The following is an 11,949-nucleotide window of genomic DNA, read 5'->3' as shown; positions in this document are numbered from 1 at the left end:
ATATTGAAGAATAGCATAGTTCACACCACAACTATAACGATAACGATACAGAGGACCGATATCGTTGGAATCACTTTCAAAACGATTTTTCTCCAGCTGATGAACGATAAAAAATTGACAGCCAATCAGAATCCATCCTGCTGTAACGACCTTGAGAATTTAAAGCGGCAGACGATTGTATGCTTAGAATAAACAGATGATATAGTTCGCTGGTGTGGACGCTAATATCGTTATCTTTATAGTTATCTTTACAGTTATCGTTCTTGGTGTGAACGAGGCTTAAGAGTTGCTATGCAGTTGCTAGGGCATTTTGGGTGATTGCTATGCAGATGCTAGATTTTAGGAGCTGCATAACATTAGCAATCACCCAGAACACCCTAGCAACTGTATAGCAAACCTAGCAACTGTATAGCAAAACTGATTACTGTTTTTTTTTTCTGGATGGTTGCTATGTATTTGCTAGGGTGTTCTGGGTGGTTGCTTGGGCATTGATAGGTGCTTACTAGAGTGATCTGGGTGTTTCCTACGTGGTTGCTAGGGCATTCTAGGTGATTGCTATGCAGTTGCTACGGCATTCTGAGGGGTTGCTATGCAGTTACTAGGGCTTTTTCGGTGGTTTCCATGCAGTTGCTAGCTACTAGGAACTGTATAGCATTAGCAATTATTCAGAATGTCCTAGCAACTGCATAGCAATCACCCAGAAAGCCCTAGCAACTGCATAGCAACCACCCAGAAAGGGTGATTACTGGTTCTTCATGGTAGTTGCTATGCAGTTGCTAGGGTGGGGTTAGTTGCTTGGGTATTGGTAGGTGCTTACTAGAGTGTTCTGGGTAAAACATTCGTCACCGAAATGCCGAGAAGTTAGAACAAACAAACAAACTGCATCATTGTTCTCTTAACGCTGGGTTCTTTGGGAAGCTGAACAAGGTTATCTTTCCCTCACAACCAAAAACACACTTCTTTGGTGACATTGTTAATTTTGTGGTCTAAAAACAAAATGGCAAATCCTTCTCGAGCAAGTCCTGTGCAGCGCTGCCGAAGACTTCCATAACCCGAATGAAGCACGTTGATGGGCTGCTCGTGCTCTCGCTCTGGTTGATGTGTGCGTGCTCTCTTCCAGGAGAAGTGCCCATAAAAGGAATTCCACCCTTCATGACGTCATGAAGAGCCATAAAAAAACTACTTTCCGAAACTTTTGAAAGAGTGTATTTGGCACAGAAATACTCCATCATACGTCCAACCCGTTTTTTGAAACTTTGGCTATGTTTAGCATCCAACTCTTTAACAGTGTAAGTAAGTCAGAATGCATAAAATAGCATTAGACCTCCCCTTTAAGTGTAATACTTGTGCAATAGTGATGGTTGTCAGCTCTCCTGTGTTTACAGACAGGATCTCAGTGTCTGACTTGTGCTCTGCTCTTCAGAGTCTTTGGATTTAATGAGTTCATGAGAGATGAGTGAACTCTAGGATTTCTGGGTGTCCCATCAGAGCACACAGTGCCTATTTATAGAGAGAGAGAGAGGAGGCGTGTGTGCATGTGTTTCTGGATGATGGAATATGTGTCGTACAGCTATTCTCATGCTCATGTTTTTGTGCAGTTGTGTGTGTTTTATTTCAGGCTGAATTACAGCATTCTGCCATGCTCACAAGAATAATTATTATGAAAAATTGTTGTTTCTTCCATATATAGACTAGAGTATGACCTCATTTTTGATTCAGAATCTATGATGACATTATCACATTGATCATAGTAGTGCATTTCTGTTTTTAAAGGAATAGTGCACCTTAGGGGCCGTTTACATAACACAGTTTTGGCGGTACACTTACATGACAACAGTGTTTCAGGGGCCTAAAAAGGCAAACATTTGAAAATGGGTTTTAGAGTGCAAGTTTTTGGAAACGATGTTGTTATCGTCTCCGTGTAAACTACAAAAGTGCACATTTGTAAAAATGGTGACGTCATGCACACACATATTATGTGTTTAGTCTATAGGAATGTGAATGTGACATCGCCAGCTACTGGCCTGGCATGATTAATACAGCATTTTTAGTAGTTTTTGCCACCACCCAGAACTGCATAGCAACCATCCAGAAAAAAAAACCCAGTAATCAAAGTTTCTGGGTGGTTGCTATGCAGTTGCTAGGGCATTCTGTGGGGTTGTTGTTATGCAGTTACAAGGACATTCTGTGTGGTTACTTTGCAGTTGTTGGGTGTTTTGGTTAATGGCTATGCAGTTGCTAGTAGGAACTGCACAACAACCACCCAGAATACCTTAGCAACTGCATAGCCACTACCCAGAAAACCCAGTAAGCGCCCAGAAGATGCAAGCAACTTTCTGTGGGGTTGCTATGCAGTTGCTAGGGTGTTCTGGGTGGTTGCTTGGACATTGATAGGTGTTTAGTAGACATTTCTGGGTGTTTCTGGTTGTTAGGGTATTCTGAGAGGTTGCTATGCAGTTCCTAGGGCATTCTGGGTTGTTTCTACGCAGTCAACGGCTCTGTGTAGTAAATGCTGCTCCATGTGAAAGCACGCACGTGATGGAGATTTACCGCTGATTACAGAGCCGGCTTTACTGACATGATGTGCATTAAATATCGCATGCGATTTATCGTGCAGCCCTAGTGGCTATGCAGTTGTTACTAGGAACTGCAAGGCAACCTCCAAGAACACCCTACCAACGGCATAGCGACCACCCAGAAAGGGTGATTACTGTTTTTTCTTGGTAATTGCTATGCAGTTGGCTTCTTGTGATCACTTAGTAGTCCATATGACTGCAATATATATCAAGTCATGAGTATGTAAATGTAACAAAGTTCGTAGTCACGGGAAGAAGGAGGCGGGAACCGGCGAACACTTAAACAAAACTTTAATCAAATAAACAAACACAAAATGAAATTAAAGCGGCAGCCCCTCGCGGACGACTGCCGCACACAAAACACAAAATAAACTCCAGGCCTGGTCCTCTCTCGTCCGACACTGTCGTCACTCCTCCCTTTTATCCTTCCGGAGCTCCTCCGTGAGACTCGAGACCGGTGAGTGGTGCAGGTGTCGCTCATTATCAATTACTCCACCGGCCTCGCTCCGTTCCCACGGCTCTCGGCCCCGCCCCACTCGTCACAGTAAATAATAACTAACCTTTTAGGAATGTGCACGCATGAAAGTGTGCTTGTGTTTGTTTGTATTATGGATAAAAGTCACCAGGGGGGTTTTAAATATCAGACGTCTTTTAAATTCCTTTCTTTCTCTCTCTCACTCTGAGTAATTCTCTCCATTTTTCCCTCCAGTTGCTCAGTCACCACCTGGCAGAGCTTTGAATTTTACATGCATGCAGCTCAGACGCCTACAGCCGAGCATGTATGTGTGCTCAGTCTCCGCTCGATCCCTCGTTTCCATCCAGTAAACGAGTTCACAGCAGATGCAGGTGCTCTGCAATCTGTTCACTCTCTGTTCAGGGTCGGCTGGTGGCCCTTTGTGACCCTCATTAATCCACGCCAACTCGCCGTCGCCACTCTAGAGTACAGCGGATATAATGACTCCATCACCTCTACCCCCTAACAGAGAACGTTACAATGTAAACATTGTGAAAATGTTATGAACAAACATTCCATATCATGTTAATAGTATTTGATAAATGTTCTCACAGTGTTTGGAGGAAACAGTCCTGGTGCAGCATTGTTTGAATGTCCGTTGGAGCCGAAATTTGCTAATTGGGCCTAATTCATGAAACTTCTTTGAAAATTGTTTGAAGTATTATTGTCATTCATATGTGATCTTAAATTGTTTCTTTTTAAATTGTTAATTGTAATTTGACGCAACAGGTTATGTAGGAATGGATTTATGAACTGTAAGGATAGTTTTACACATTTGCGCACATTTGTGTTTAAATAAGTCCCAGTATTTTGAGGGACACATTAAGAATGTCCTCATCAACGTGGAAAGATTTATTGCCATAATAATTGCTCCTAATAGTCTTTTAGGATGATACAACCAGTGTTGGGTAGTAACTGATTACATGTAATCTGGATTACATAATCATATTACAAAAATGTAAGTAATTAAAATTAGATTGTATTACATTTTAAAGTGCTCATAATCATATTACAGTAATTTTTTTATTGATTACATGATTACATATTATTTACACAATTGTAGTTTTCCCTTTCTAAAAAAATCCTACTGCTTATATGCATTTGGAAGTTCTTCCAGTTTTATGGAACTGCACACACCAGCCACTAGTCAGGTGACTATAATTACACAGAAAGTGGAAAGGCCACAATTAGTTCAATTTGACATTTTAATTAAATTAATTATTAGCTTTTCATCACCTCACGAACCCCAGTATGGGAAACCTTCCCATAGGAAAGAAAAATCAAAAGTGAGATGTCTTTAACATCTCAAATATTTCTCCTAGACAGAAATTAGGTTACTTTAAAGGGGTCTGGATCTCTCACATTTGTCTCCTCAAAAGTTTAGATTAGAGATCTTAACAACATCACACACTGTGCTTAGATTTTTCTTTTTAGCTAAATAATCTGGGGGTTTCATATTATTAAAGGCTATATTGAGAGAGAAATTATGCAGAAATAAGGATAATGTTACTTTTTATAGGACAATGTTTATGTACATAGGCACATAATTTGTTGTTGGAAATAGTAATGTACCGAATGCCTTAATCAAAACTGATCTATAGAAAATGTAACCCTGGAGCTTTCTTTGCTGAAAGACACATAAATGACTCAGTCTTGATTATTAATTGACTAATTTGATTATTAATACATATTATATGAAAGAAAAGTTTGAGCTCATATTGAGGCATTTGACTTGGGGTACACTTTGTAAAGTTATTGTGATCACTTCTGAAATTTAGAGGAGACAAATGTGAGAGCTCTCGAGTCTTTAGCTAAGGAGAAAAATCTGAGCACAGTGTGTGATGTTGTTGAGACCTCTTCTGAAGCTTTAAAAGAGACGAATGTGAGAGATCCAGAGTCTAGCTAAGGAGAAATATCTGAACACAGTGTGTAATGTCCTTGTGATCTTTCTAAAGCTTTAAAAGAGACAAATGTGAGAGCTCCCGAGTCTTTAGCTAAGGAGAAAAATCTGAGCACGGTGTGTAAAGTTGTTGAGATCTCTTCTACAGCTTTAAAGAAGACCATTGTGAGAGAGTTTTTGTCTCAGGAGACAAGTTTGAGAAGCAGGAGACTCAAGCAAAAGTTTCCGTTCAATCTTAAGGTAACTTCATTTCTGTCTAGGAGAAATATTTGAAATGGTAAAAAGATCTCTTTTTTTATTTTATTTTTCTCTATTTAAATGATAGTTTTAGTATTTACAATATTAGTAAAAGTTTCATGTTTATCCTAAAATAAAACTGAAGACATATTAAAGGGGTCATATGATGCAATTTCATTTTTTCCTTTCTCTTTGGAGTGTTACAAGCTCTTGGTGCATAAAGAAGATCTGTAAAGTTGCAAAGACTAAAGTCTCAAATCCAAAGAGATATTCTTTATAAAAGTTAAGGCGGGGCATAGAGGAGAAACAATAATGTACAGTATGTGGAAAATAATGTGTTTTTTTAACTTTAAACCGCATAAACACATTTCATTACACCAAATACACAAAATAATGTTCTTTTTAGCAGCATCATATGACCCCTTTAAGACAAAGCTGATATCTCAATGATACATATAAGAGAATCACCCCTCAGTATCCTGAGCGTAGAGTAATCTCTGTCAGAACCATAGCCTTGTGGGCAGCACAGCAACGTGAAGGCACAACTGCACCTCAGACAACATAGGTTCGAACCCCAGCTAAAGGTACTTTCCTGCTTCTGTTCTTCTCACCTGTCCAGTTGTTTCCTGTCTCTACTCCTACTGTCCTGACCATTAAAGGTGAAAAACCCCATTGCAATAAAAAAAGCAACCTCTGAGCAGTAAATCATTTTAATAATGGAGTCTTGCAAGAGATTACAGCAAGACAATTAAGAGATCTCTCATGTTTCTTCCACCACATTCTCTGCTTTGACTCTTTTTTTCTCAAATATTTCTCATGTCTCATTTGTGTCTACTTCCATTTCTCCTAAGGAATTTTAGGAGTAATATCTGAAATGCTGTTGATACTAAAATGAGAGATATATATCTAAGTCTCCCGAGCTTAGGAAAAGCAACCACTGAGCAATACATTTTTCCTATGGGTTGACCTTAATGCACTTTTTGATGTTGATAACAAAGAATGGAAAATATTTTCTTATGAGTTAGATCAAAAGTAATCTAAAAGTAATCCAAAAGTACTCAGAACACATTACCTATGTGTAATCCAACAGATTATGTTACTAACTACAATTTCCGTTTTGTAATTTGTAATGGACTACAATTTGTAAGTAATCTACTCAACACTGGATACAACATAGAAAAATCAGTATTTTATAAAAGAACATCATTGTAAACTTACTATATTTTTAAACAGTATTTATATATTCAGTAACCATTACAAGCTAACGTTCCCATAATATTAAATTGTTACAAATGACATCATTATACTATGTTTGTTATGTAACATTAACACAATCACATTGACACATTAAGACTTACATTAAGAAACTAGGATTTTAACATTTGCACAACCAAACCAAAACGTTTTAATGCTTAAAAACTTCAGAACCTAAATTGTAGGTGCCGAAACGCTTATGTTGTGAATCGCCTATTGTTGTTTTGTTCCTCATTTGTATGCCGCTTTAAATAGAAAGTTCTGCTAAATGCCTGGATGTCAATATGAATGTAAATTCCTCATCAGGTAGTGTATTACTTGCTTGCGAGAGCTGTGCTGGATCTATCTGGTGCTCTTTGGTCGTCGCTAATGTCGGGCTTGAATAAAGAAATAGAACTACTGAACTGCTGTAAATCTGGTGCCCAGACGCTCATTGGATCAGCTCCAGATGTGGAGTATGTCTGCTTTATGCTGGTTTGGGGGGTTTAATCTGTGGATAGAGACAGAATCTGGATTATAATCCACCATTATAACACTGGAATCAGCATTTGATACTGGCGGACGGACTGGTTTTGACCGGAGAATTGTGCTGGTTTGAACCGGGCAGGCAGTCTTGGTCCTGGTTTTGATTTTAGAACTGGTTTGGGCACAGTGGAGATGGGGGCCGCTTCATCATTCAAAGAACCATGGACTAAAATATTGTCGGAGGTATACTCATAAATATACTCAGAGGGTAAATGAATATGCTAATGCTTTTGTGTTGCATTAATGCACCAAAGAACGTATTCTATAGAGTTTTAATAGTATTAACTTTTCATTTATAACACTATACTTTTACTTTTTATGGTTATTTTTCTAGGATGAGTCGCTTTTGCTGTACTGTTCCTCATTTTTAAGTCACTTAGGATGCGAGTGTCTGCTAAATATATAACCGCACATGTAAATTGGATTATACCAACCCTAACCTTTACTTTAATGTTAAACCAACTGAGCCAAAAGTACATTCATACTATTCTTATTAGTCCCTTTATAAAGAAATGTTCCATATAGGGACGTCCCTACAAGGTGACGTCAAGTTTTGATGTTTTTAATACTTTGTCGCCTCGAGAATTGCAAAATCTGTCCATGTGAACAGCGACACAAAGCGTCTTTACTTCTGGTAGCAGTTTCAAACACGGGGACTTTGGCTTTCATAGAGCTAGTCTAGATTCCTCTTGCACTTGTTGCGCTTCATAGACATGTTTGCATTGCTGAAAATGTCAGACAGCCAAGCATCCGTTTGTCACATAATACGCCATCTCACTGATCACAACCTCAAGATTGTATGCGATCATACAGCAGATTTTAAAATGGCCCTCTTTAAAACTTCAGCTGCTGGGTGTCTGCTGCTCTTCTAGTGTTTCTTGTGTGGACTAGAGACTGTGTTGTGTAAGAGGAGGTGATCTGTGTTTAAATGAGGCCAGCTAATCGTATTAGGTCATTTGAATTACCCAGATGCTGACAGGGGACTTTGGCACTGTGTGTGTTTCTTAGCCGTATTCTTCCATTGGTAGTTTTAATAGCCTCACCAGAAATGAAAATTCAGTCATTGTTTACTCACCCTTGTGTCGTTCCAACTTAAATGCTGTTATTTTTTCCATGGAACACAAAAGTAGGAATTTTAAAAGATTTCCATGCGGTTCTTTACGTATATTGATCATTTATAGGGACTGCAAAACAGAAAAACACAAAAAAGGCAATAAAGATATCATAAACATAGTTTATTTGTGTTAATAATGTTTTGCATTAAATTGTTTACAAAATTTCAGTCTATTCCTCGCACATGTTACTTCAGAAGACATAGCATGCACGTTTGGACTTTTTTACTGCATGGTTTTTGGTTTAATTTTGGTTTGGTTTGTTCAGATTAAAACAATTCATATTGTTTTGGAACGACATGATGGTGAGTAACTAACTAATGACCAAATTTTCATTTTCATTGAACTGTACCTTTAAATAATAGACTGAAAGTTATAATGTGGAGTGCAGAAACCTAGATCATCACCCACATGTACATCCTGTGTCTGTGCACAAACACACAACGTTCATCCTGTCTGCTGGCTGAATGCATGCGGACAGTTTGCACGAACAGGAATGAAAGTAGTGTCTTCTTTCATAAGGACAAAGTGAAATGGTCTTGTGCGTCTAACGCTCGTACAGATGGAGGGAGGGATTATCTGACTGGATTCTTCAGACTTCGAGATGGTTGAAGAGAAAATGGGGGGATGCTGGAGTCAAACGAAGGTGATCGAAGCGATACTACAGTACGATACCATTTACGTGTTGAATTTAGGGTAAATTCTGTCTAATGTGTCAAGTAAAGTTGATGTGATTGTATTGTGCACTGTAAAGATTTCAGCAAAGAAATGAAATTTCAGTCGTTGTTTACTTAACCTGATGTCATTCCAAATGCTGTTATTTTTTTGACACAAAAGTAGGATGCAGTTCTTTTCATATAATGATCATTTATAGTGACCAAAAAAAGGAAATAAAGAAATCATTAAAGTAGTCCATACAATTTATTTGTTTGGGGAGTGTTTAATAATAACACTTTTTTTTTCATAAAACTTGTAAAAAGGTTACAAAATTTCAATCTGTTCTTCACTCAAAGCTAGCATATTACTTCAGAAGACATGGAACATAGTATGCAAATGCAAGTATTGTTATCAGGAGACATTTTAGGATTTTAGAGTTGCTGTATGGTTTTTTAGAAATCTAAAAAGTTCTTCATTTCATTATAGGTTCGTAAGTGTTTTGATTTCTGGGTTTCGTTCTTTGTAGAACTTAAAGGGATGAGTTTCTTTCTTCTGGAAAGAAAAAAATACTATGCAAGTCTGTGGAGACCAACAACTGTTTGGTTATCTAAATTCTTCAGAAAGTCTAATTGTGTTCAACAGAAGAAAGAAATTCATACAACTTACAACAGGTTCTTTTATGACAGTTGATTTAAAATAAGTTTTGGCTCTATCTGGAACATTTATTACCCACAGTCATGTGATTTGAGTAGTTTAGAGGGACATTAGCAAGAACTTCCTGTTGTGTTTCGTTATGTATGGCGTTTTTGGGGTTGTTTTGTACAATCCAATTACATATGCTTCATAAGTTGTTGGTGCAGTATATAGGATTTCTTGCTGGTCAGATACCGATATTGGATCAGTTAAATTAACAAGTCTAAGTATTTTCTGTCATATTTTACCCAGCATGCAGCAGGCTCTTAAACTGAGCCCGTCACGTCTCAAATGTGTGATCAGTGTTAGCTGAGGTGTGACAATTGAGTGCGTCTGCTAATAGGACTCATGTCTGTGGTGTGTTTGTATGTTGTAAAGCGGTTTTACTGGAAATCATCTGGAAATGGAAAATTAAAACCCTACACACTCCTCATCAAACCTGTATGCAATCATCAATAGATGACCACAACACAAGATATTAATAAAACTTTCAGGGCCAGTAACTCTAGCACTGCAAACTTAATGTGGGCACACGCGTTTCTGAATGTGGTTTAAGTGGTTGGATCACATTTTTTTTTTTTTTAGTATGTACGTATCCTGGAAACATAAAATCACCTGTATTCACTTCCAGATTTCAGTTTTTAATAAAACTTGGACTGTTCACTCTATAGATCTGGTTCCTTGTGTTTTTCTGATAGGAAACCTTCAGAAACATCTTGAACTTGATGCAGTAGAGATCAAAGCTTTAATTTGTGAATTATGTATTTAATGATTTGTACAATGATTTGTGAGCCGATCTGTTTAGATTTTGACTTCAAAACCTGGCAAATTTAAAATTTCATATAAAACTGATACATGTAAACTGTTTTTTCAACCTCATACTGTATAGTTTGCACTTACTACTTTAGTAACATCATTCTAGCACATTAAAGGGGTCATATGATGCTGCTAAAAAGAACATTATTTTGTGTTTTCTAGTTGTGTCCTCTTTTGGAAGGCCAAACAAAGTAGTTTCGCTTTCACAACGAAGCACACGGCGTCTTCAGGACATGGCTGCAGCATCAACAATACTACAGTGAAAATAAAAGTTACGCCTTCTTTCTTTTTGTGAACATTTGGGCGGCGTTATGCAAATTTTCCCAGATCGTGACGTAGGTATGTTGGGGGCGTGTTAGAACGAGCCGTTGTAGGTGGCGTGGTTAACTCTTAACTTTTATAAAGAATATCTCTTTGGTTTTGAGACTTTAGTGTTTGCAACTTTTTCAGATCTTCTTTATGCACCAAGAGCTTGTAACACTCCAAAGAGAAAGGAAAAATTGAAATCGCATCATATGACCCCTTTAAGTGAAAATACAAAAATTCATGCATTCGTTAAAAAGGTCACTATTTTTGACAGTACTCGCTTTCATGTCAGTATCAGGGTGGGCTTTTCCTGTCCACTTCCTGCTGACCTAGTAGAATGACACGTAGAACCTTTTGTTGGTGTGGTAAATTTTTTTATTTCAACAGCTAATTTAGGATGTCGAAACATCAGGCTGCACTGTTATTGTGCCAGCTTTAACATATCTCTCTCTCTTTATTTCTCTCTCAGGATCAGTTTGATAACCTGGAAAAGCACACACAGTGGGGAATCGACTTTGTGGAAAAATACACCAAATTTGTGAAGGAAAGGTCTGAGATCGAGCTTAACTATGCAAGACAGATCAGGTGAGTGTTGCATCAACCTCTGTGATTAATACATGTGCACTAAATATTTTGGTTTGCATAAACGTTATACATGAAGACTTCTAAATTATGTATACAGGCTTTTATCATGGAATGGGTAATTTTCAGTTGCAGAATAACTAATAAAAAACATTACATCCTTAAAGGGATAGTTCACTCAAAAATGAAATTTCTGATACCCTGTTGTAAAAGATGGATTAATCTATTTTATGCTGGTTTAATCTGGACTCTCAGTCTTGCCAAACTGGTGAAAACCTCTTTAAAACCAGTCAAAAGATAAGTCTGATCAAGCTTGGAGACCTTTTTAAGCTGTTTTTCAACACAGGTTTGTGGCTTGATAGGTCAGCGGTCATGTCTTATCTCACCTATGACACAGTATCACCATCAGATCTCAGGGTTCTTCCACACAAATCCCCACTTTAACCCCTGAATTGCATCTGTCATGTCTGTGTAAATAAAGACATGACAGATGCAAACACACATACACACACACTAATAATTACACATGTGATGTTGCTGCTGACAGCTCAAGGATACAGGAAGAAAGGGCAACATTTGTGTTTTCTGTGTGTGTAAGTTTGGGAAGAAAATGCAGGTTTCCGTGGTAACAAGGTGCCAGCATGGTGTTCCTGGTTGGTGACCTACATTTGCAGCAGCCAATCACGTGCCACGACTCCGCCCCCCATTCCAGTGATAGGATTTAAAACTCTCTCTCTCTCACACACACACACACACACACACACTTTACATCATCCC

General features: G+C 38.1%; 1 protein-coding gene across 10 annotated transcripts in view; it reads left to right on the top strand.

The window, feature by feature from the left end:
- fnbp1b (formin binding protein 1b) overlaps window positions 1-11,949 on the top strand; it is a 79,005-nt gene that overhangs the window by 27,896 nt on the left and 39,160 nt on the right. For 8 of the 10 annotated variants that reach the window (XM_016569015.1, XM_016569023.1, XM_016569016.1 and 5 more), the window contains exon 2: window positions 11,060-11,175. In XM_016569015.1, the coding sequence (XP_016424501.1) occupies window positions 11,060-11,175 (116 nt within the window). Of the gene's footprint in view, window positions 1-8,568; window positions 8,785-11,059; window positions 11,176-11,949 lie in introns of those variants that run through there. The other 2 variants (XM_016569021.1, XM_016569022.1) reach the window with 2 other exon arrangements.

The sequence above is a fragment of the Sinocyclocheilus rhinocerous genome, unplaced genomic scaffold (assembly GCF_001515625.1).
Source record: "Sinocyclocheilus rhinocerous isolate Xijiao unplaced genomic scaffold, SAMN03320098_v1.1 scaffold231, whole genome shotgun sequence".
In the NCBI taxonomy this organism is placed as follows: domain Eukaryota; kingdom Metazoa; phylum Chordata; class Actinopteri; order Cypriniformes; family Cyprinidae; genus Sinocyclocheilus; species Sinocyclocheilus rhinocerous.
Note: the sequence above shows the minus strand (reverse complement) of the source record. Positions and strands in the feature narration are given on the sequence as shown.